At 39.3% G+C, this 26,523-nt stretch overlaps 2 protein-coding genes across 5 annotated transcripts in view; one reads left to right on the top strand and one right to left on the bottom strand.

Annotated features, from left to right (window-relative positions):
• LOC125463872 (dynein axonemal heavy chain 17-like) overlaps nt 1-15,892 on the top strand; it is a 364,283-nt gene extending 348,391 nt beyond the window's left edge. Inside the window, exons 62-65 of the mRNA XM_059653668.1 lie at nt 5,757-5,939; nt 9,130-9,273; nt 15,022-15,247; nt 15,594-15,892. Coding sequence (XP_059509651.1) covers nt 5,757-5,939; nt 9,130-9,273; nt 15,022-15,247; nt 15,594-15,841 — 801 coding nt within the window. The 3' untranslated portion in view covers nt 15,842-15,892. The remainder of the gene's footprint in view (nt 1-5,756; nt 5,940-9,129; nt 9,274-15,021; nt 15,248-15,593) is intronic.
• The window catches only part of LOC125463712 (CDP-diacylglycerol--glycerol-3-phosphate 3-phosphatidyltransferase, mitochondrial), a 68,586-nt gene continuing 57,473 nt past the window's right edge, over nt 15,411-26,523 (bottom strand). For all 4 annotated transcript variants that reach the window (XM_059653669.1, XM_048555309.2, XM_048555310.2 and 1 more), the window contains 3 exons: nt 19,351-19,499; nt 18,069-18,213; nt 15,411-15,775 (listed from right to left, as the gene is read on the bottom strand). In XM_059653669.1, the coding sequence (XP_059509652.1) occupies nt 18,094-18,213; nt 19,351-19,499 (269 nt within the window). In that variant the 3' untranslated portion in view covers nt 15,411-15,775; nt 18,069-18,093. The remainder of the gene's footprint in view (nt 15,776-18,068; nt 18,214-19,350; nt 19,500-26,523) is intronic.

Genomic DNA, 26,523 nt, shown 5'->3' with positions numbered 1-26,523 from the left:
ATTGGATGCCATTTGAATGACTGACTGACAAAGCTCGTGAGGTGAAGGCTATTGCTCCTAAAGTAGAACATGGCAATTTTCGTTTGTTTCTTGGCTCTAGCTTCCTGTGCAATATCCTCCTTCAATTTGCTTCTAACCATCTACTTTCTGACACCTATGGATAGGCAGTAAATACTGTCCTATCAATGAAGCCCACATTATATGAAAGAAAAGGCCAATGACTTCTACCTGTTTATAGGTGGGGAGGCAGGACTTTAAACCCAGATATCCAGATAATGTTCTGGGGACCCAGGTTTGAATCCTACCATGGCACATGGTAGAATTTAAAATCAATAAATGTCTGGATAAAAGAGTCTAAGGGAGACAGAGAAGAGAAAAACATAAGAACACAAGAACTAGGAGCAGGAGTAGGCTACCTGGCGCCTTGAGCCTGCCCTGCTATTTAATAAGATCATGGCTGATCTTTTTGAGACTCAGCTCCACTTACCCACCCATTCATTATAGCCCTTAATTCCTTTACTGTTCAAAAATTTATCTAGCCTTGCCTTACAAACATTCAGCGAGGTAGCTTCAACCACTTCACTGGGCAGGGAGTTCTACAGATTCACAACCCTTTGGGTGAAGAAGTTCCTCCTGACCTCAGTCCTACATCTGCTTCCCTTTATTTTGAGGCAATGTCCTCTGGTCCTAGTTTCAACTGCAAGCGGAAACAACCTCCCTGCCTCCACCTTATCTATTCCCTTCATAATCTTATATGTTTCTATAAGATCTCCCCTCATTCTTCTGAATTTCAATGAGTATAATCACAGTCTACTCAGTCTCTCCAATCCTCTCAACTCTGGAATCAACTAAGTGAATCTCCTCTGCATCCCCTCCAGTGCTAGTATATCTCTTCTCAAGTAAGAAGACCAAAACTGCACACAGTACTCCAGGTGTGGCTTCACCAGGACCCTATACAGCTGCAGCACAGCCTCCCTGTTTTTCAACTCCATCCCTCTAGCAATGGCAGACAAAATTCCATTTGCCTTTTTAATCACCTGCTGCACCTACAATCCTACTTTTAGTGATTCATGCACAAGGACACCCAAGTCCCTCTGCACAGCAGTGTGCTGCAATTTTTTACCATTTAAAACATTGTCCATTTTGCTGTTATTCCTACCAAAATGGATGGCCTCACACTTATCAACATTGTACTCCATCTGCCAGACCTTTGCCCACTCATGTAGACTGAAGCAAAACAAATATAGAAACAAAGGACAGGAAAGTAAGAAGTAAAAATGGAAAACAGAAAGATCATAGGTGAAAAACAAATGGGGCCATTGTGCAAAATAAAGCTCAGATGATTAAAAAGACAAAACTAAAGGCATTGTGTTTTAATATGTGGAGCATTCGCAACAAGATTGATTTATTCACAGTGCAAATAGATATACACAATTATGATACAGTTGCAATTACAGAGATGTGGCTACAATGCAACCAACGAAAGGGTTATTCAATATTTGGGAAGAGCAGGCAAATAGGAAAAGGAGGTAGAGTAGCATGATTAGTAAAGAGTAATCAATGTAAATATGTGGAAGGATATTGCCTCAGAAAACCATGATGAGGAATGAGAGTGGAGATGAGAAACACCAAAGCGCAGAAAATGCTGGTGTGAGTTATCTTGAGGCCCCCAAACATTAGTGGAGATGTAAGGGAAGGCATTAAATGAGATTAGAGATGCATGCAGTAAGGGTGCAATTGCAAGCATTGTTGACTTTAACCTACATACAGAATAGACAACAAATTTCCTAGAGCGCACCTGTGACTTCTTTTTTCAGACCAGTATGTTGAGGTACTAACTAAAGAACAGGCTATCCTATACTGAATATTGTGCAGTGAAAGAAAGGATTAAATCAGTCTTTTTGGTGGGATCTGTTGGGGAAGAGCCACCATAAAGTGATAGAATTTTACATTATGATTGAGAGCAAAGGTGTCAAATCCAAAACTAGAGTCCTAATCTGCATAATGGGACTATGAGGCTATGATGTGCGACTTAGTAATGGGGATCCTCAGTAAAAGAAAATCAAAGAATTGCAGATGCCAGAAATCTGAAATAACAGAAATTGCTGGAGAAACTCAGTAGGCCTGGCAGCATCTGTGGAGAGAAAACACAGTCAATATTTCAGGTCCAGTGACCCTCCTTCAGATTCTTAATCGAGAGAGGAGAAAATAGTCACAGGAGTAAACTTGCAGGGAACATAAAATATTTTACAGTTTTTATGAATATGTGAACAGGAAAAGATGAGTGAAGAAAAATGTAGGTTCTTTGCAGTCAGAAACTGGGGTAATTATAATAGAGATCAAAGAATGGCAGAAGAACTGAACATATACATTGGTTCTGACTTCACAAAAAAAGACATAAATATATCCCAAAAAGCTTGGAAAACCAGGAGTCCAATGAGATGAGGGAATGGAAGAAAATCTGCATTAGTTTAAAATCAATGTTGCTACAGAAATAGAGCTAAAGAATGACAAATCCTCAGACCTGAATATCTGCGCCCCAGAGTACTAAAGGAAATGACCCTGGAAATTTTTGAATGAATTGGTGGTCATCTTCCAGAATTCTAGACTGTGGAACAACCTGCTTCTAATTGGAAGGAGTTAAATATAAAAGGCTATTTTGAAAAGGAGGAGGCGAAAACAGAGAGAATTACAGACTAGTTAGCCAAATATCAATGGTGGAAAAATACTGCCATCTATTATAAAAGTCATGAGAACAGAATACACAGAAGGCATTTTCTGGATTAGACAAAGTCAGCATGGATTTATGAAAAGAAAAACATGCTTTAGCCACACTCTGGAGTTTTTTTGTGGTTGTAACTAATGGAACATATAATGGAGAACCAGTGAATGTGGTATATTTGAATTTCAAGAGGGCTTTTGATTAGGTCCCACAAAGTAGACTAGTGATTGATTGTTTGATTTATTGTCATGTGTGCTGAAATACAATGAAAAGCTTTGTTTACAAGCAGTACAGGTCATAGTAAGCAAGGATGCACAGATCAAATTTACTTAGACAGAGACACACAGGGTACATTGCAGAGGGCGTGCGTTAGGCGAGAACAACATTAGTGAGATCAGCATTATTTGAGGTTAGGGAGTCCATTTATCCATCTATTAACAGCCAGGCAGAAGCTGTTCCTGAACGTAATGGTACGTATGTTCAGGCTTCTGTATCTTCTGCCTGATGGAAGAAGTTGCAGGAGATCATTACCAGGTGCAATGGGTCTTTGATGGTTTTTGGCAGCCTTTCCACAGCAGCAAGTCATGTAAATGGAGTCCATGGATGATGGATCCTGACCTGAAACGTCAAGCTTTCCTGCTCTTCTGATGCTGCTTGGCCCGCTGTGTTCATCCAGCTTCACACCGTGTTATCTCAGATTCTCCAGCACCGGCAGTTCCTACTGTCTCCATGGATGGAAGGTTGGCTTCCATGATGGTTTGGTGCATATTACTTTCTGTAATTTCTTACGGTCGTGGGCAGAGCAGTTGCCATACCAGGCCCTTAAGCACCCGGACATAATGCTGTAGAAGTTAGTGAGGGTCCTCATGGATGTGCTAAATTTCCTGAGCTGTCTGAGGAAGAAGAGGCATTTTTGTGCATTCTTGGCCACCACATCAACATGGGAAGTCCAGGACAGGTTGTCAATTATTGTCACTCCTAGGAATTTGATGCTCTTCACCTTCTCAACCTCAGTTCTGTTGATGTAGATGGGATCATATTCTCCTCCTTTCTTTCTGAAGTTAATTATCAGTTCTTTAGTTTGGCCGACATCAAGAGAGCGGTTCTTCTCATTGCACTACATCACCAAACCTTCTTTTTCCCTTCTGTATTTTGACTCGTCATTTTACGATATCCATCCCACTACGGTGACATTGTCAATGAACTTGTAGATGGTGTTCATTTGAAATTTGGCAACGTAGTCGTCGGTGTACAGGTAGTACAGTAGAGGGCTGAGGACGCATCCTGGGGGAGTGTCCAGTGTTACTGTGTTATTGTGGAGGAGTTGCAGTTACCTATATTCACCAATTGTGGCGTGTAGGTAGTGGGTAGAATTAAAGCAAATGAAATGGGGGTAATATACGAGCATGAATTGAGGATTGGTTGACATCCAGAAAAACAAGTGAGAATAAATGGATTTTTTTCCAGGTGGCTAGTCATGTACTGCCAGGATTATTACATGGGCCAAAACTATTCACAATTTATATAAATTACTTGGACAAGGGGCCAACTGCAATATATCCAGCTTTGCTGATGACATAAAATCAGGAGGGACTGAGAATCGTGAGAGGTTGCAAAGAGACTTTATAATGATCTAGACAAATTGACTGTGTGGGCAAACACATGGTAGATGCAGTATAACATGAATGAATGTGAAGTTATATGCTTTGGTGTGAAAAACAGTATTATTTAAATGATGATACATTGGGAAATGTGGATGTACAAAAGGAGCTGAATGTCCTCGTATACCAATCAATTAAAACAAACAGGTGCAGCAAGCAGAGATAATAGGAACTGCAGATGCTGGAGAATCCAAGATAACAAGGTGTACTGCTGGATGAACACAGCAGGCCAAGCAGCATCTTAGGAGCAGGAAAGCTGACGTTTCGCGCCTAGAACCTTCATCAGAAATGGGGGAGGGGAAGAGGCTTCTGAAATAAATAGTGAGAGAGGGGGAGGCAGATCGAAGATGGATAGAGGAGAAGATAGGTGGAGAGGAGACAGACAAGTTAAAGAGGCGGGGATGGAGCCAGTAACGGTGCGTGTAGGCAGGGAGGTAGGGAGGAGATAGGTCAGTCCAGGGAGGACGCAGAGGTCAAGGGAGCAGGATGAGGATAGTAGGAAGGAAATGGGGGTGCAGCTTGAGGTGAGAGGAGGGGATAGGTGAGAGGAAGAGCAGGTTAGGGAGGCGGAGCCAAGCTGGGCTGGTTTTGGGATGCGGTAGGTGGAGGGGAGATTTTGAAGCTGTGAAATCCACATTGATACCATGGCAAATGGTGTCTACCTTCATTACAAGACAAAGAGAGTGCAGAAGTAAGCATGGTTTATTGCAGTCATATTGAGCCTTAATGAGACCAAACTGGAGTATCGTGAAGAGTTTGGACTCCCTACCTACAGAAGATATACTTGCCATAGAGGAACTGCAACAAAGGCTCACCAGACTGTTCTCAGATTCTGTGTTCACTAGAGTTTAGAAGAATGAGATGGGATTTGATTGAAATACATAAAATTCTTCCAGGACGGGACAAACTAGATGCAGGGATGTTTACCCTGGGGTTAAGGAGTCTAGAACCAAGGGTCACTGTCTTAGGGATATGAAAGAGGCCATTTAGGACTAAGATGAGGAGACATTCCTTAATGCACAGAAGAGAATTTGTATAGTTTCATGCATTATAGGCATCAAATTACATTTAGATTGAAGCAAAGTGGAAATATGATGTTGAGATAGCAGATCAGCATGATCATATTGAATGGTGGAACATGCTCAAAAGGCCAAACGGCTTACTCTTCCTAGCTTCTGTGTTTTTCATTTAGCTTCCATTTCTGCCAGCTGATATGCTTTGAAATGTGTATGCAATGTGTGAATACAATTTGATTGTACGAAGTGAAATTCAGTGTGACCTCAAAACCATATAACATAATTGACTATATTATTTTCCTTTAATATTGTAAAATCTTAGCAATAAATGCAACTTAATAATACTTTGATATTCAGGTTAAGGCAGTCTTGGATGAAATCCTGGAAAAACTGCCAGAGAGTTTTAATATGCATGAGATCATGGGTAAAGTTGAAGAAAGGACACCTTATGTAGTTGTGGCTTTCCAGGAATGTGAAAGAACAAACATATTGACTGCGGAGATAAAACGGTCGTTGAAGGAGCTAAATCTGGGATTAAAGGTTGGACATGTTTTAAAATATTTGACTTCACCCTCTTGTTTTTCGTTCATGACATTGGGGAGGGAGCTGGACTTTGAATTTTAATATCATTACCATAATAGAAATATCCAATGGGTATGCTGTTTTTAAACCATGTGAACTCCACACTGAACTTTCCAAAGGCAAGCTTGTACCTGCCTGTTTCCAGACTCCATTCATCCCAGCTGTTTTTGACCAGGGTACGTGTGTATATAGTTATAGCTGTTGTTTTGTAAGTTTGAAATCTAGGTCATCGAGGATCAGGTGTACAATCAGAAATGGTCATCGGAACCTTGTGGAAGTCCTTATGTGCTGACCTATCCACAAAGTTTCAATGTCCATGGGTCAATTCCCCTGCCACTTCAAGTTCCTCCACAATATCTCCAACTGACTTACAGCCGAAGGCTTTGTGCATTTCAGATGTACCGAATAGTTATCCAGGAAATATTAGACATAAAACAACTCCATAAAACACCAGGAGGTCAGTTCTGGAATTAGCCAAATCACTCATTCTAATCTCGAAACTACAATTGCCCTGACCCCTGCGCACTCCTTCTCCCTTGCCGCCACCTTACACATCTACTACCTCATCTACCACTTATTGGCCTACCTGCAATCCTACACATGCCACCGCATATACCTACCACCTCAATCACCTGCCATTCTGCCTTCCTGCTCCCTCACCCAATTTGAACTCACTAGTATTCAAACTGGGCATCTAAACTTATCATGAGACAGCTACTGCCGTTAACAGGGGCCACTTGTAGTCTCTTTTCACCTCCACACGGCGCTTCCCCCCACCCCCCCCGCCAATGATCCCATTGCAAAGGATTCTGAACTTGTATTTTTAGAAAAAGTGCTTTTCAAAGACCCAGCAAGAAATGTGGAATAACATTAAATCATGGGAAAGTTTCAGCTGCATGTGCATCGGCACAAAGACCATTAATCTAGCTTTAGACTCCAGTTTGCCAAAGTGATGGTAGGTCGTGAATGTCTAAGCTAAGAGAGCTTGTCTGGAAGTGCTCACTTTTATATTTCATATTTAAACTGAGAAAGTTTAGGCCATCAGAATTGTGAAAGGTTCATGCCAGCACACCCAGAAAATAATTGTGAAACTGGCTCCATAGCCCAAGGAAAAGAAACTTGGAAGATTCAGTTAAGTAAGAGTTGAAGTTTGTGATAGATTTTTGGAACTTATTATCTGTGAGACAAGAGTGTTAGGAAACAGGTTGAAACTTTGATCTGCTGTTGATGTAAAGATCTTTCTCACTGACATGTATAGATACAGCTTTGTTTTCTTTTGTGCACCATACTTTCGGTTTGTTGATAAAGAACGTCTGCAACTACATGTGAATATGGTCCAGTGACCAAGCAATCTTAACACTATCCAGATTATGTAAATGGAGCCAAAAAGATCTTTTGCTTACCGCACAAATGAATAATATGATCTGAGTTCAGAATCAGTGTGACACCAAATATACATGTTGTAATCCCAACAATTGATGGACCATATTTTTTTAAAGGAAGTCATGGAACTAGCCAATTGCTGCTGCATCCCCATAGCAATGCCCTGACCAATCAGAATCTACAGCCTGGTCTGAGAATTAACCTTGATAGTGTTCTTACTCCGTCACTATCCAATCAACACCCTCTTCTCATATTGTGTAAAATGGTATCAGAGATAATGGGAACTGCAGATGCTGGAGATTCCAAGATGATAAAATGTGAGGCTGGATGAACACAGCAGGCCAAGCAGCATCTCAGGAGCACAAAAGCTGACGTTTCGGGCCTAGACCCTTCATCAGAGAGGGGGATGGGGAGAGGGAACTGGAATAAAAAATGTTCCCTCCAGTTCCCTCTCCCCATCCCCCTCTCTGATGAAGGGTCTAGGCCCGAAACGTCAGCTTTTGTGCTCCTGAGATGCTGCTTGGCCTGCTGTGTTCATCCAGCCTCACATTTTATCATCATTGTGTAAAATGGTGTCTCTTTTTCAAGTTAGTTTCTTATATCTTAGTTTTGATGAGTGTAAAATTCATATTTGTTTTGTTTTAGCCATGTTTAGGTTCTGTATTACTGAGCTTTAATTTAAGTTGATATCCGGCCTTTTTAAATCATGAAAAATAGAGCGTTCCTTCATGGGACTGTGAACAGGAGTTTAGAACTTGACCTTCATCGTATCAAAACTGACAGAATACGTAAAAATCAAAAGAATTGTGGGGTGCTGTAAATCAGAAACAAAAATAGAGACTGCTGGAAAAGTTCAGCAGGTCTGGCAGCATCTGTGGACGGAAACCAGAGTTAACATTTCGGGTCAAGTGACCCTTCCTCAGAATTGTGTCGTCAGCCTGAGATGCTGTTTTGATAGCACCGTTTGCCCAGTGTTAAATCTTTCAGCACATGTGCTGCCCATCTGCACTAGCATCCTTAGCTTGGGGCAACACGAAGGTTGAACCAGAAGCTGTGCAATTGCAACTTTCAGCAGCTCTGGCTTCCATAGGTTTACCCCTTCTTTTTGTAATGTGTTGGTAAAATAAGAGCTTAGACCTAATGAGTAACTCAATAGGTAAGGTGGTCGATGTAGCAGCAGATGAACTCCCATCAGTTCATTTAGAGATGATGATTTTGCAAGTTATAGAGCTGTAAGTATGGAAAGAAATCCATCAGTTTAACTTGTCCGTGCCAACCAGAAATCCTAAATTAATTTAGTCCCATTTGCCAGCATTTCACCCATATCATTCTAAACCCCTCCTGTTCGTATACCTATCCAAACACCTTTTACAACATCGTGGGCTGAAGGGCCTGTTCTATGTTCTAAATGTTGTAACTGTACCAGCCGCCAGCACTTCCTCTGGCAGCTCATTCCATACACGCACCAACCTCGGTCCCTTTTACATCTTTCCCTTCTCACCTTAAACCTATGTCCTGTAGTTTTGGACTCCCCTGCCCTGGGGACAGGACCTTGGTTATTCACCCTATCCATGCCCCTCATGATTTTATAAGCCTCTATAAGGTTACCCCTCAGTTTGATGTATCATACGTCACATACTGGAGGTTCTTTTAAAAACAAATCCATAGAGGACACTCCATCAAGCTTATACTCTTTTATAAAGAAAAACAAAATCTTTGAATTCAGTATTTTAGTAACAAATTTTATACCTGTGCTGATTTTCAGGGAGAACTAACTATCACAGCCGACATGGAAGAGATTTCAAATGCCTTATTTTTCGACATAGTTCCAGCAACATGGGCAGCCTTAGCTTATCCATCACTTTTCAGCTTAGGTGCTTGGTTTAGTGATCTTCTTCTTCGTATCAGGGTGAGCCACAGGAGCTTAACTGCATTTTTAGTTCATAATTCTTCCTTTGTACTTTGAATATCACAATTATGTACAATGCGTTACAGTTCTTAAAGTTAATTCTCTGGCATTGATGTCATTAGATCCAATATCAATGTTTGGGTTTTAAAAATACCATCTTCAGTCATTTCCAAAATGACTTTTGATTTTATAACTGCTTTATATTAAGTTAAATAAACAGACATCCACCATCACAGGGTCACCTATATATCTGATAAATTATATAATTGTTTCAAGGCTTCCAGAGTTGGGAGTGAACTTGAATTTCCTCTAGGTCGTACAGCACAAAAATAGCATACTCCTAAACAGTGAAGGTCAAGAAATTTATCTCCCACAATACCACTAAAAGACAACAGGATCAGTGTTCTCTACAAACTGTACACATCTGTACAGCTACCTAAAAACTACCAAGGAAGCTACTTAAGATGTGTGTGGAGCTGGAGGAACACAGCAGGCCAGGCAGCATCAGAGAAGTTGACGTCTTGGGTCGGGACCCTTCTTCAGAAATGGGGAGCGGGAAGGGAGTTCAGAAATAAAGAGAGAGGAGGAGGGGTGGGGCTGGGAATGTAGGTGGGATGGTGATAGGTGGGTGCAGGTAGGAAGTGGTGGTGATTGGTCAGTGAGGTGGGAGGAGTGGATAGATGGGGAGAAGATGGGCAGGTTGTGTCAGGTCAAGGAGGCAGGGATGAGAGGGAGGGTTGGTCATGGGATGAGGCCGGGGAGACTTGAAACTAGTAAAATCCACATTCAGGCCATTGGGCTGTAGGCTCCCAAGGCAGTTCTTAACTTAAGACAATCCACTTGTACGAGCAAGGAAAATTTTTATTGAATGGCAGATTTTAGTTGCACACAACTGGGGACATTGGGCACGTGTCATTTTTCAGATATATCATTAATCAAGAATCTTGATTGCCTGCTGAATTGGATTTAAGAATTTCCATGGTATTATTGAGAGAAGCCTGAAATTCTGGTCAATATTCCGTCAAATAATCATTTTAAAAACTAATTAAATGGTCATTGTTTACCAACTGACCTCTTCCTGCAGACTGTCTATGTTTGTTTCCAGAGTAACAGTATTACACGTCAAATGTTGGATTTAAACTAATGTGGCACAGGGATGGGAACTAGGGGTAGGGCAGTGAAGCAGAAATAAGAGGGAGAGGTAGAAAACAAGGCACACATGACAAAGGGCAGGGAAATGCTGCTGAAGAGAGCAGGGAGGAGGTCTGAAATGCAATGTGAAGTATAATAGGTGAGGTAGATGAACTTAGAGCTTTGGTTAGTACTTGGAACTATGACATTATTGAGATTATGGAGACTTGGCTAAAAGAGGGACAGGACTGGTATATGATGTCCCAGCATGCATAAGTTTCAGGTGCGATAGAAGGGGATGTAAAAGGGGTGGGCAAGGTGGTAAAGGAGTAACTCACAACTGTACTAAGGGGGGATACATCACAGGAATCTTGTATCGAGGCAATATGGATAGAACTCAGGAATAAGAAAGGTGAAATCACAATGCTGCGGGTATAGTACAGGTCTCCCAACAGCCAGCGGGAGATAAAGGACAGAATTTGTACAGATTTTGGAAAGATGTAGAAGCAGCAGCGTTGTTATGGTGGGTGATTTTCACTTCATCAATATTGACTGGGACTCACTTTGTGCTCGGGACTTGGATGGGGCAGAATTTGAGAAGACATTTCAGGCGGGTTTCTTGACAAAGTATGTAAACAAGCCAACCAGGACAGGGGTTATACTGGACCTGGTTTTAGGAAATGAATACAGCCAGGTGAGTGAAGTTTCAGTGGGGGAGCATTTTGACAGTAGTGACCATAAAATTGCGAGTTTAAGGTCCTCATGAATAGGGATAACAGTAGTCCTTGGGTGAAGGTGTTAAACTGGGGGAAGGTGAATTACAACAATATCAGGCAGGAACTGGAGAATGTTGTTTGGAGGCAGCTATATGAGAGTAAGTCCACATCTGATGTGGGAGTGTTCCAAACAGCAATTGTTAAGCATTCAGTAGCAGCACATTCCTGTGAGAATGAGGGATAGGTATGGCAAGGATGACCAGGAATGTTATGACCTTGGTCAAAAAGAAAAAGGATGCATACGTAAGGTCTAGGAGGATGGGCACTGTCAAAGCCCTTGAAATATATAAGGAAAGTAGGAAAGAGCTTAAACAAGGAATTAGAAGGGTTAAAAGGGCTCATGAAAAGTTGTTCACAAATTCAAGGCTTTTCATACATATGTAAAAAGCAAGAAGGTAGCCAAGGAAAGGATTGGCTCACTCAAAAACAAAGGAGGGAATCGGTGTGTGGAGCCAGAAGAGGGAGGGGAGGTCCTAAACAAATACTTTGTGTTAGTGTTCACCAAAGGGAAGGCATTAGTGGAAGATGATCTGGGGGAAGGGGCTATCAAATTTCTAAGCCAAGTTGCCATTAAAGTGGAAGAGGTGTTATGATTTTTAAAAATGATAGATACGTCCTCGGATCCTGATGGCATTTATCCCAGAATATTGAGGGAGGCAAAGGAGCAAATTGCTGGAGCAGTGACAAACATCTTTATATCCTCTGGCCACAGGTGACGTCCCGCAGGATTGCAGAATAGCCAATGTTGTCCCATTGTTTATGTAGGGGAGCAGGGTTAATCCAGAAAATTACAGGTCTGTGAGCCTCATGTCTGTGGTAAGGAAATTATTGAAAAAGATTCTCAGGGACAAGATCTAAACGCATTTAGGAGTGAATGGACTTAATAGTGAGCAGCATGGTTTTGTGTAGGCGTAGTCATGCCTCAGTTAGCTTGATCAAGTTTTTTGAGGGGGTAATGAAGATGATTGATCAGTGAAAAATGGTTGATGTTTTCTACATGGACTTGAGTAAAGCCTTTGACAAGGCCTCTCATGGCAGACTGGTACAAAAGCTTAAGTCACATGGTATCAGGGTAAGCTGATAAGACATATACAGAACTGGCTTAGTCATAGGCGACTGCAAGTGGCAATGGAAGGATGTGTTTTGGAATGGAGAGTTCTGACTAGTGGTGTTCCATATGGATCAGTGCTGGGACCTCTGCTGCTCATGGTCTGTATAAATGATTTGGAGGAAAACGTAGCTAGTCTAATTAGTAAGTTTGAGGACAGTACAAAGATTTGTGGCATTGTGGAAAGGGACAAAGATTGTCAAACAATACAGCAAGATATAGATCAGTTGGAGGCCTAGGCATATAAATGGTGGATGGAGTTTAATCTGGACAGATGTGAGATAATGCATTTTGGAAAGTCAAGTACAGGTAGAAATTATGCAGTGAATAGCACAACCCTTAGGAATATTGATATGCAGAGAGATCTGGGTTTGTGAAGTCCACAGATCACTGAAGGTGGCAGTTAAAATAGTTTTAAAAAAGGCCTATGACATTTTTGCCTTCATTGGAAGGGGCTTTGAGTATAAGAATAGACAACTTATGCTGCAGCTTTACAGAACTTTAGTTAGACTACAACTTGGAATATGGCAGAGTTCTGGTTACCAAACTTGATGTGGATGCTATGGTCAGGGTACAGAAAAGGTTTACCAGAATGTTACCCTGGCATGGGGGCTTTTAGCTATGAAGAAACATTGGATAAATTGGGTATGTTATTAGTGGAATGCAGGAGGTTTAGGGTCAATCTGGTAGAAGTTTAAGATTGTGAATGGCCTGGACAGGGTGGAAAAAAATCAATTACTAGCAGACACAAGTTCAAGGTGCAAGGAGAGAAGTTTAAGAGAAGTGAGAGGCAAGTTTTCCACATAAAGGGTGGGGAGTGCCTTGGATAGCAGCAGTCATAAAACACCTGGACAAACACATGAACAGAAAGGGAATAGAGTGAACCAGATCCTGGAAGTGAAAACAGTTTAGTACAGAAGGGCAAAATATGTCGATGCAGGCTTGGAGGGCCGAGGGGCCAGTTCCTATGTTGTTTTGTTCTTTGTTCTGAAATTCCTAGACAGGCAATAATTCCCTTTTTAAAAAAAACCTAAAATTTCATTTACCTGAGCAAGGGGGAGTAAAAATACAAATCAACAACTATATGACAAAGGTAACGAAAGGCAAAATAGTATTTTCTTACTTGAGTGGTCCTAAACACAAGTAGAGAAGGAACACACATATTCAGGCAGATACAGCCTCTCAGAAAATCCCAAAGTGTGTCATGCGTAAGTGAACATAAACAGGAAAGATTCACAAACAAGCGAGAGCTAAAAGATTCATTAATGTCTTTCTGTGATGCTGGCTGAGAAATAAATGCTCCCTAAGACCCTAAGACATAGGCCATTCGGCCCATCAAGTCTACTCCGCCATTTAAATCATGGCTGATGGGCATTTCAACACCACTTCCCTGCACTCGCCCCATAGCCCTTGGTTCCTTCTGAGATCAAGAATTTGTCGATCTCTGCCTTGAAGGCATCCAACGTCCCGGCCTCTACTGCACTCTGCGGCAATGAATTCCACAAGCCCACCACTCTCTGGCTGAAGAAATGTCGTCTCGTTTCAGTTTTAAATTTACCCCATCTAATTTTAAGGCTGTGCCCACGGGTCCGAGTCTCCCTGCCTAACAGAAACAACTTCCTAGCGTCCACCCCTTCTAAACCATACATTATCTTGTAAGTTTCTATTAGATCTCCCCTCAACCTTTTAAACTCTAATGAGTACAATCCCAGGATCTTTAGCCGTTCATCATACGTTAAACCTACCATCCTTTTTGAATACTGCTACAAAACATTTTGCCAATAGAACAAGCTAACAGACACAGGCTCCTGGCATTACACAAGACTGAAGGAAGCCAATGTCATTAAAGTTTCCACTTTTAATTCGAAATGTGATTAACTTTTGAAGATGTCATCTTCAACAAGGTAAGTCTACATTATTTGCTAGTGTCCTACAATTTGTTGAACACATTAACCTGATTCACAAATTAAGGGTGCTATCACTGAATTAAGGTGCAATTTTTAGAAATTTTTACAAATATATGTAAAATGACAGACAAGAAAGAACTTCTTCCAGTCTGCCCTTACAGTGGGATGTCAAGTGCACCACATTCTGCAGCAGTAGGGGAACAACATATAATCTACCAGGAGAAATGAAAAATGAGACAAAATTCCAAGATTAAAGATTACTGTCAGATTTCCACAAATGTGTCCAGCAGATCACCCCAATGAACATAGCAAGGTATCAAGGTGTACTCCATTTCAAGAAACATATCCACTCTCACTTGAATTAAATCAGCACTAATCATACAAGCCAGCACACATTTCAACAGGTTGATTAATGTTTGGGAAAATAATAATCTCCATGACTAACCTAGTCTTTCTTTTAAGTAACTTCTGAGCGAGAGATCTGGTCCTGCTTACAAAATTCAATGAAACAGCTCAACTGTACAAGCAAAATCTTGTCCTGGCAACATGTGATAAACCTGCATCACATTACTCCTGAGTAATGCAAAGGCCTTAATCTGGTCAGCCAAATTCAAACATGTTACAAAACCTTGAGATCACCCTCATGTAAACCAACTGCAACTGGCACATGACTAAGAACCTGTACATTGCTTCATAGTAGGTTGTCCTAAAAATATATTCTATCACACGATGCATATTTTTCACAGTTTATTTTGTTGGGGTAATTCAGAAATGTATATGGTGATAAATATTTGATAGCAATTTTCTCACGTCTTTTTATTTTCAGGAACTGGAAGCTTGGAGTGCAGATTTTGCTTTGCCTAGTGCAGTGTGGCTTGGTGGCTTTTTCAATCCACAGTCTTTCCTCACGGCTATAATGCAGTCCATGGCCAGGAAAAATGAATGGCCACTAGACAAAATGTGTCTGGCTGTTGAAGTTACAAAGAAAAACAGAGAAGATATGACAAGTGCTCCCAGAGAAGGCGCCTACGTCCATGGGCTGTACATGGAAGGTAAGTCATGTGAAAACTAATAATCACTCCCATCAATAATAATTTTACAAAAATATTCACATCTAATAGGTCACTATAAAATGAGTTAAGAAATAGCTGTTCAACTACCACAAAAACGAAATGATAAATAGATTTATAAGAAAATTTTCCAATCAACCTTCAATTTGTTTTATTAGATTTTACCAAATCAACAGAGTTCTGAAGTACAAAGAAATTGATTACAGAGTTTCCTTAAATACACGGACATTTCACGAGAACATTCTTTCTCAGTCTTCATTATTTTTGTTATAAAAACATGATAAAACTTTTTCCAGTTAAATTACAGTAATGTTTGATATGTTAAAAGGTGCACGTTGGGAAAAGAACAGTGGAATCATTACTGATGCACGACTGAAGGAGCTTACACCAGGAATGCCAGTTGTGTTCATCAAAGCCATTCCAGTTGATCGTCAAGAAACAAAAAACATTTACGAATGTCCAGTGTACAAAACCCGCAGCCGAGGTCCAACCTATGTTTGGACTTTCAACCTGAAAACAAAAGAGAAACGAGCCAAATGGATCCTTGCAGGTGTTGCTGTTTTACTACAAGTTTAAATCGTAAAGTATAGACTTAAAAAATCTCATTTATAATGTCATGACGCAGAATTAAAATAACTCAATTGTGTCTGTTGAGGAAGTTTCTGAATAAATGATAAATTATTAATTTTAATGCATGTAAGTGATTTAATTCAAAATGAAATAATGCCAAATTAAACAGAAGAGGTTTTTGGAAAGCTTTGAAAAGTTCAGACACTTCATAACATTTGTTGCAGTTTTCTTCCTACTTTTCTTACAATTACTTAACAAGATAGCCCGAGATCATTTCTTGAAGGATTAAATTACGCAGGCTAGGATTAGTTTAAAACACTATTCAACTACTACCACACTTTGTTCCTTCACGCATGTGTCATGGTCCACAATTTCCAAACTTAAACAAGTAAACAAAGATTTACAAAAGGGCTAGTCACGGTAAAGCCGCATAGTAAAACTTCCATCTATGCCACCTGGGAACTGGAAAGTAGGAGAGAGAAATTCACATGCTTTTAATGCCGTTGAGTTAACCTTAAGCTCCGACAAAACAGCGACTTTTTTTCTCTGACTAAAATATGGTGGTGGTAATTGAAAATAAGCTACCATTGTTATTTAACCTTGAACAGGAGACAGGTGCTCTAGTTTTGGACTCCCTAACCTGAGAAAATGACCTTGGCTATTTATCTTATCTGTGCCCCTCATGATTTTATAAACCTCTATGAAGTCACCCTTTAGCCTACAGACCTCCAGCAAAAGAAGGTTCCAGCCTATTCAGCCCCTCCTGATATTTAAAATCTATTAAACCAGTACAGGACGTACATGGAATAGTGAAGGTTAGATGGGCTTGAGATCGGTATGACAGGTCGGCACAACATTGAGGGCCGAAGGGCCTGTACTGTGCTGTAATGTTCTATTCTATTCTAAAACAAAAGGAAGCTACTTAATAATTCCATGAGAAGGAAGCAAATATTTTGTTAACGAATGAAGAAAATAAGCTCCAAACCTGACAGTCTACTACATCAAATGCCAGAAGGTCATTCTCATCCATCATCATCATTTAAATGATAATGCACATGCCTGATTTGAAACTAATTAAATATGTTTCAACCTCTGCATTAAGCTCATTTTCCTCTTCTACAGTATTGTCACTGATTTAATTGATTTACCCAAATTATGAGCAAACTAAAGTTGCCCATAATTACACCTGTAGCCTTTTTTTGCTTATGTCTCTAATTTCCTGTTTATTGTCTTCTCCAATGCTGCCACTCCAGTTTCAGGATCTATACAAAACCTTTACTATTGTTTGGTCCCCATTGATGTTTCTAAGCTCCACCCATTGAGATTTCACTTCAATAAAACTCATATCTCTTCTCAAAGTTCCCTTAATTTTACACTTCAACCAGCTTCACTGTTACATTTTTGTCTGTCCTTCCTAGAAACAGAATGCCCCTGGACATTCAGTTCCCATCTGGAGCCACTTCTTCATAATTCCAACTATACTGTATTTGTTTTTAGCTCTGTTACCAACTAATTCACCCACTTCATTGCGAATGCTCTGCATATTAAGCCACAAGGTTTTAAGTCTTGCCTTTTTAACATTTTTAGTCCTGTTCGCATTATTTTGCACTGTGGCCCCATTTGCTTCTTGCCCTTGACTTCTCTGCCTACCATTTTTCTTACTTTCCACTGTCTTTGTTTTCATCCTTGAATGTATTCACATACATTCTTTAAACACACTCTTGCACATTTATTTCAGTTCCAGCAGCTCAGTTGTTCAGTAAGTGTGCAATCAAACAAGTTATTGTCTAGAGTTTATTCCAATATTCCCAAATTTAAATCATTTAAACAGCTAGAATTGTAATGCACTGGTGTATCTCAATCAATTTTATCTCATCATTTTCTTTAAGGTGTAACTAATGGTGAGAAAATGAATCATACTATAATTACTCAGCCTGAAATTTAATGTTTCTGGGATAAAACATTATGATTTGTCCTTCAACAGTAACCCATAGTAACTTTTTAGATGCTAAGAAAACAGTAAAAACTACTTGATAAAGATCTTTCTTCCCTTTGCTCAAAAACATAATGCTTGAGAAGCGTTTTAGTAGCAGAAAACTGAAATCAACCATTCAAATACAATAATCCTGATGCCAGTGGAGACCATACTTGATTTCAGATGTTTTGATTTGATACAAAGTTGGCGGTAAAAACTTCAGTGCAAAAAAAAACCCAGTTAAACAAGAATACTTACAACAGGAATGGTGTTCCTTTAGATTTTAGAAAAAATTCTTTATTAGTGGAGTTACCAATTTCACCCAGAGCTTCACATATCTATTTGAGTGGTCAAAAGTAACAGTCGAAATCTCATTTGACAGGCAGTACAGATTTTCTTGTTCCTAGAAAAAGTAGGTACAAATATTTTTGAGTAGGAGGGTTCATTTTATAATATGATAGTATATGCAGTTATTCATAAGATATATTTCAAAAAGATAGAAGAGAGATTATGGAAGTTCAGAAAATGTGAAAAGACAATCAAAAGCAATAACTACTACTTGTATCTCATCCATCACCAAGTTCTGTTTGATCATAATATTCAGCCACATTTGGTCAGCCCCCAGCTCCCTAATATTGCACATTGTACAATTCTTGTCCTTATCTTTTAAGTTCCACCACAGTGTCAACTGCACCTTGTCTCTAAACGACAGGATTAACAGCAAAAGCTAAACAGGGAGATTGGAAGGATTTTATCATGATGCAGAAAAGATTGTTGGGGGTGAAAAGTTTTGTTACAAACCGCTACTGAAGGCAGTAAACAACATTTAAGAGCCAATTAAGATCAATAATTAAAGCTGGCATTCAGTGGAAAGGCTTGCACCTGTAGTTTATAGCCCATCAGCACTTGAAAGAATATTGAAATATTAAGTCAGCCATGGACATTTAGGAAATGTATATTTTACATCAGCATCAAGATTCATTTGTTGTCAAAGATACTCTCATGGAAGAATTGAACAAAGGCTAAGGAAAAAGAAAATCACTACTTATTGTGGGCAGTACTGCAGACTGTTCCATCAATGTAAAATTAATTCGCAAATTTCAATGCAATGCAAGACTTCATACAGACAGCATTTCATGAGCAATGTGACTCTGTAGCCATGTATTTTTATATGGCAGAAATTAAGTTTGCACTACAATAAAGTAGACACAGACATTTGTAGCCGTGGCATATCTTAGCCTCTACACTTGGATGCTTCTGACTGAGAAATACCAATAAAAGGTTCATAACTAACCTATTCAGATTTAAAGTTGAGCCAAGTTCATCCTTAGTATTGGTAATATGTTAAATTTTGCATCAGGAGTACTAAAGTGAAATGCTGTCTGTATGAAGTCTTGCATTGCATTGAAATTTGCGAATTAATTTTACATTGATGGAACAGTCTTTAAGTAGAATGGATGTAAATAATTGTTCTGATTGTTAAGCTTAAACTAAAATAAACATTTTCTTCCATTTTTAAGTTTACTAATTTACTACTGACCTCCTGTAATTGCTGCTGCAATTTGTGGTTTTCTGTGATAATTGCTAGCTGAGCCTCCAGATCTCTATGCACAGATCTGTACCCGAAGTTAGGAGAACCAATTAAAGTTAGGCAAGGCCGCCTGCTTCCCGAAACGTAATACCACAGACCTACACAGTATGGAGGGAAAAGTGAAAAATCAGCTCCATATATTAGATGAGAAAGAACAATCACACCATTATTCCTGATGGTAAGGTGTCATGCCTAGTAGTATCAAAAGTTGACTATTAATGTATTTGAATGAAATATCTCTTTTAAAACCAGAAACCTTTATATACTTCATGTGGATTCTGTTGAACACAGGCAAAGTGATTTAAACTAACTAGGCTTGTTTAATAGTTGCCACATAGTTAGAGAAATTGATGACATAGAATTTAGATTAACATCACACAACACTTTTGTCCTTCTATATTCCCCACTGGACATCCAACAGCATCAGCTTCTGGTGTTACAACTAACTAGAGTCATAATCAGAGAGTCATGCAACACAGAAACAGAACTTTTGGTCCAACTTGTCCATGCCCATCAGGTATCCAAAACTGGAATGACTAATTAACAGAATCAATGAATAAATGCTAATATCTTACTTTAAATTATAATTTGCTGCCGCTGGCTCAATCTTCTTCCCAGGTTAATAACTATACTACACAGCTGAATCGGAGAGGGAGGACAAGCCACTATAACTAAAGCCTCAATACGACAGTGATTTAAAGGATAAGACAAAATTTCTTAATTCAAATAAAAAAAGTCATTCCAATTAAAACTAACTGGAAAATATTCCATAACTCTATGAAACTGCTAGGAAATAATCTGTTGTTTCATTTTCTAAGTTGTATATAAAATAAATCCTGGAAGTGAACAACATCGAGGGCTGAAGGGCCTGTACTGTGCTGTAATGTTCTATGTTCTAAATGTTCTATGAACAATCAAAATATTGCTACTTTTAAACAAATGTTATCTGATTGAAAGCAATCAACTTTTATTTCACAGTAAATCAATCAAGTAATAGTAACCAACAAATTTCAAGTAATAAATTTTAAGATACCGAGGAAGTGACTTTGTCAGAATGTAGACGTTGACACGGTACTGAGAAATTGAGATAAAAATGATGTGGTTAATCATCTGGCTGTAATACACATATTTCTGGTGCTAACTATAGTTCAATTAATGGGGTAGTTTCATTTAAAGTTTTAATATGTCTATCACAATGTTAGGAATAATGCACTCAACATTCAATGTAGGTTGAAGCAAGGGAAAAAGCAAACATCCTGAGGAAATTGTAGAAAAACAAATCACCAGTAAAATGACACACAACTCACAGCTGGGGTTAGTGTAATCTAAAAACTACCACTTGACTTGCCCTCTCAGGTCAGCGCTACTTCAAAGTGTGTAATGTTACTTGATCCTAACTGATGGTAATATTGGATAAGCCAGATTGCAAAGCAAAATCTGTTTTGATAAGCCAAAAGATTTAATTTTAGTTTTCTTTACAGTGGTGGTCAGTCATTCAACACATTCACAAGAAGATGCCAATGTACTTTTAACAAAAAGAACACAGAAGTTTAATACATAAAAGAAAAACATGAACTCTCTATATATATCATGCCAGACAAGAATTGTCAGAATCCCAATATCAGAAATATTCATCCTTTCTATCCAAGCAATATCCTTACAAATACTCAAACTTCATAAATGTCATCCCATCTGCACACTGAATTTTCTAGTTCAGCTGACATAATTATAATCAGTTCTCGTGTGGTCGATTTCTGCACATTCATTAGATTCTTCAGCTAATGTTCCTCCCTGAGACCCTCAAAACAAAGTGCTAACACAGTTCAATATTACTTAATTTGGCTTCCCTGAACTCGCATTCAACAGACTCGTAAGATGTCCTCCTCTCTGACATTCCAATCAACAGCTGCTTCTGAGGCTTTCTTCTCATCTACTTATAGGCATCTCAGGATCTCTCCCAAATCCTAACTGCTTGGCAACCGCTAGTAACAGCACCTCTGCTGTTACTGGTCTCTACTTCCTGCATAGCTGCTTCTTCTGTTCCCTCTTTAATAGTTACAAAATTCAAGTCGGTAATACCCTAACCATTATTTCCAAAGATGATTTGCTGGTCATTTAGCAGAAATCGTATGACTTTTTGTAAACGCTGTTTTGAACCTGATGTTCAAAATGACTTTCTAACCTTCACAGAGCTTAAAAAAAAAGTTCATTTGCCCCCACTTTAGAAGCCAAGTTCTCAAATAATGTTATGTACCTTCATATAAGTAGAATGCAGATATCTTACAATACAGTTAATGAAATAACTTTAGCTTAATGTGTGACAGTGCCAAAATGCATGGTAATCTTTTCACTGATTTGTTGGTGACAGCAAAATGAAAAGGTGCAGTTTTAAGCTTTAGTAATTTGAAAACATTCTGATTTAAAGGAAAACATAAAAAGATTGATCATCTTTAATCAAATCAAACTATTGTGAATTAAATTGGAACAGCACATTTTAAACACACTATGTTGATGTATTAGGGTTGTTACCAAAACCAGTCTGAAAGAAATCAGACATTTATTACTCAATAGTTAAAAGTAAACATGGCAAAGCAAAACCATTACGTTTGACAGGAAATGTACAGAGAAAAATTGTGCTTAAGCAAAAGACGCTTTATAGTGTTAGGGAATTTAATTCAGTTCAATGGAGAACTATGACACAGAATTTAATGGGAACTGAATAAGCCATTAAAGGATCTAAGGAATATTTAGGAAATAAAACACCACACAAATGTGCTTGCGATGGCGACATTTTTTTCTCAGCTGTATGAGGAGTCAGAATGCCATCAATGGTATGGCCACTAAAAGATGATATACACCAGGTCCAAAATTTGCATCAGTCTATATTCCTACAGAAGCTGCTCAGTTTCCAGCTGTACGTGTATCAGTGGCTCTATAAATATTAAAATAGAACTGATTTAATCTCAGATACGAAAGGAAATCTCAAACTAGTTTAATCTCCAGATTTAAATGAACCCAACCAAGGACAACTAAAGATGTGATGACAGTTATTTGCCTACATCTTCATGGACATAAAGGCATTAGAAACAGGGTATGAAGGTTCAAAAGTGTCAGGTATATTTCCCTCAGACTGCAAGGTAGTGCAAACACAGACAATCAAAGTCTTAGATTATAAATTCATTAATCTGATACTGGATTATTGCATGTTAGGACTGGACAGGATTAGATTTTTTAGTGAAACTACTCAGATTTGCTAGTGGGATGTGCCAAACAATGGCACAGCATTTAATATCAACAAATGTTATTACGATGCAAGGAAATAGGACTAATCTGAAATATACAGTTTATTTTTAGGTAACAATAATGAACAATGCTAGCTGACACAAATATCTGCGAGTTATCATGTACAAATCACAGTTTATGACTCAATTAATAGAGTCAGCAGCAGTGGTGGACCATTTGGCCCCTCAAGCCTGCAATGTCAATATGATGATGGCTGATCTGATGCAGCCTTAATTCCACTTTCCTGCCTGTCCTCAGTAATTACTTATTCAGTTATCAATCAAAAGTATGTCTAACTCCACCCTGAGCAGATCCATTGACCCAGCCACCACTGCTCACTGAACACGAACAATCCTCACAAAAGAAATTCCTCATGTGTGTGTGAAATGGGAGCCCCCATTTTAAACAATAACCTCTCATTCTAGGATTCCCCAAAAGACAGAACAATCACTCACCATTTACCCTTTCAAGTTCTCTCAGGATCTTTTGTTTTAATAAGATTACTTAAAACTCCAACTATAGGCCAAAATCGCTCAATGTTCCCTTGTGAGGCAACTTCTTCATCTCAAAAGACAGCCTAGCAAATCCTCTCTGAATGCAATTATGCCCCTCATTGAGTAACCTAAGCAACACTGCATACAGTACTCTCAAGTGTGGTCTCATGAATGCATTTTCGTAACAAGACTTCTTCATTTTAAACACCATCCCCATTGAATCGAGAGCCACATTCGACTTAGTATACCGTCTAGTTAAGAAACTGACACTTTCTTATTTACTTACAAGGACACCCATACAGAATTCCGCAGTCCCTATTCATTAAAATAATATTCTGTTATCTAAGTGGACAACATCACAATTTCTCCACATTATATACTCTTCTGCCATTCTATTACGCAATCACTTAACTAATGTGGTAAGCTGTTGGAGGTGATTCTAAAAGACAGGATTTATAAACATTTAGAGAGACAAAAAATTACTCCGGGATAATCAGCATGGTCCTGTGTGAGGAAAATCCTGTCTCACAAACCTGACTGAGTCTTTTGAGGAAGTTACTGAAAGAACTGATGAGGGCATAGCAGCGGACATTGCTTACTTGGACTTTACTAAAGCCCTTGACAAGTTTCCGCAAAGTTAGGTCACATGGGATTCAAGGTGAGCTTGCCAACTGGATACTTAATTGGAATGACAGGAGATAGAGAGTGACGGAAGAAGGTTGCTTTTCAACTGGTGGCCTGTCACCAGCAGCATTCCATAGGAATCAGTTCTGGGTCTTCTTTTGTTTGTCATTTACATAAGAGATTTGAAATATTGAAGACATGGCTAGTATGCAGACGACACCAAAACTGGTGGCATAGCTGACAGTGAAGAAAAGTTCTCTAGGATAACAAAGGGATCTTGATCAAATGGGTCAATGGGCTGAAAAATGGTAGATGGAGTTCAATCTGGATAAAGGCGATGCATTGCATTTTGGTACAACAAACAGGGGCAGGATTTATACACTGAATGGTAGGGCCTTGGGTAGTGTTATAGAACACAGGGATCTAGGGATTCAGGTACATAATTCTTTGAAATTTGTGTCACATAGAAAGGATGGTTAAAAAGGCATTTAGCATGCATAGTTCAGGCCTTTGACTACATGTGTCGAGAAGTCATGTTGAGGTTGGTGAGACATTGGTGAGACCTCTTTCAAGTACAGTGTCCAGTTCTGGTCATCCTGTTATAGAAAGTATATTATTAAGCTAGAGAAGGTTCAGAAGAGATTTACCAGGAGTTGCTGGGAGTTATAAAGAAAGGCTGGATAGGTTCTGATATTTTCACTGGGGCGTATAAGGTTGAAAGGTGACCTTATACAGGTTTATAAAATCATGAGGGGTATAGACAGGGTTAAGGGTAGGTATCCTTTCCCTAGGATGGGGGATTTCAAAACTAGATGACATATTTTTAAGGTGAGAAGAGAGAGATTTAAAGAGATAAGGGACAATTTAGTAGTTTGCATGTGAAATGAACTTCCCGAGGCTGTACTGGATGTGGGCACAGGTACAATGTTTAATGACACTTACATACATGAATAGGAAAGGTTTGGGCCAGGTGTAGGCAGGTGGGACTAGTTTAGTTTGAGATTTATAGTCACGGAGTCATACAGTATGGAAACCGGCTCTTCAGTCCAATGAGTCTGTGCTGAACATAATCTCAAACCGTATCAGAGATGATGCTGGAGAATCCGAGATAACAAGGTGTAGAACTGGATGAACACAGCAGGCAAAGAGCATCATAGAAGCAGGAAGATTGACGTTTTGGGCCTAGACCCGAAACGTCAGTCCTCCTGCTCGGCCTGCTGTGTTCATGCAGCTGTACACCTTGTTATCTAGGATTCTCCAGCATCATCTCTGATACAGTTTGAGATTATGTTCAGCACAGACTCGTTGGAATGAAGAGCCGGTTTCCATACTGTATGACTCCATGACTATAAATGCATATTCCTTTACAGGTTCTTCATATCCTCTATACAACTCATTTTCCTACATTTCTTTGTATCAGACTCTTCATCCAAGTGATTAATATAGACCATAAGTAACTGAGGCTTCAGCACAGAGCCCTGCAGGAGTCCACAGTTTCCAACCTGAAAATGGTTCACTTATCTCAACTCTGTCTCCTACTAGTTAGCAAGTCCTCTACCCATACCAATATATCACCTCAACACCATGTGTTCTTAGTAGGGTTAGAAACATTTATATGGTACTCAATCAAGTGCGTTCTGGGAATCCAGATATGCTATATTTACTGTTTCCACTTAAGCCATCCCATTGTTATATCTTTAAAGAACTCTGATAAACTCGTTGAATGCAATTTTACTTGTATAAAACTACATTGATGCTAGAAACATAGAAAGTAGGAGCAGAAGTTGGCCAGTTAGCCCCTCGAGCCTGCCCTGCCATTCAATATGCCAATGGCTGATCTTCTATCGCAATGTCATTTTCCCCGATTTCTCCCCATACTCCTTGATGCCTTTAAAGCAAGAAATTTATCTCTTTCTTGAATATACTCAGTAACGTGGCCTCGACAGCATTCTGTGGTAGATAATTCAACAGATTTCTTACCCTTTCAGTGAAGAGGTTTCCTCATCTCAGTTGTAAATGGTCTATCCGTGTCCTTACAATGTGACCCCTGCTTACAGACTTTCCTACCAGAAGGCTCTAGGCCCGAAATGTCAGCTTTTGTGCTCCTGCGATGCTGTTTGGCCTGCTGTGTTCATCCAGCTTCACACTTTGTTATCTTCTTGCATCTAGTCTATCCAACCCTGTTAGAATTTTTTAACATTTCAATGAGAACTCCTCTCATTTATCTAAACTGTATAGTGAATACAGGCCCATTGAACCAATCTCTCCTCATGGGACAGTCTTACCATCTCTGGTATCATCAAACGAACTTTCAATTCATTCCCCCTATCGAAAGTGTACCCCTTCACAGACAAAAACTACATACAATACTCCGGGGTGTGATCTTACCAAGGTCTATACACTGCAGTAAGACATTCCTACTTCTAAACTCAAGTGATCTTGCAATGCAGGTCAATATGCCATTTGCCTTTCTAATTGCTTGTTTCAGCTGCCTAATTTTCATTGACTGGTATAGAAGGACATCCAGATCTCTTTGTATATCCACACTTCCCAACATATCACCATTTAAATCATAATGTCCCTTTCTGTTTTTCACACTGAGGTATACAACTTTACTTCTAGCCCATTGTATTGCATCTGCCACATGTTTGCGCACTCACTCAACTTGATTAAACCACCATGAAGCCTCCTCGTCTTTTCTTCAGAATCCTACCTTGTATCA

Source organism: Stegostoma tigrinum, chromosome 22 (genome assembly GCF_030684315.1).
Source record: "Stegostoma tigrinum isolate sSteTig4 chromosome 22, sSteTig4.hap1, whole genome shotgun sequence".
Taxonomy (NCBI): Eukaryota; Metazoa; Chordata; class Chondrichthyes; order Orectolobiformes; family Stegostomatidae; genus Stegostoma; species Stegostoma tigrinum.
Note: the sequence above shows the minus strand (reverse complement) of the source record. Positions and strands in the feature narration are given on the sequence as shown.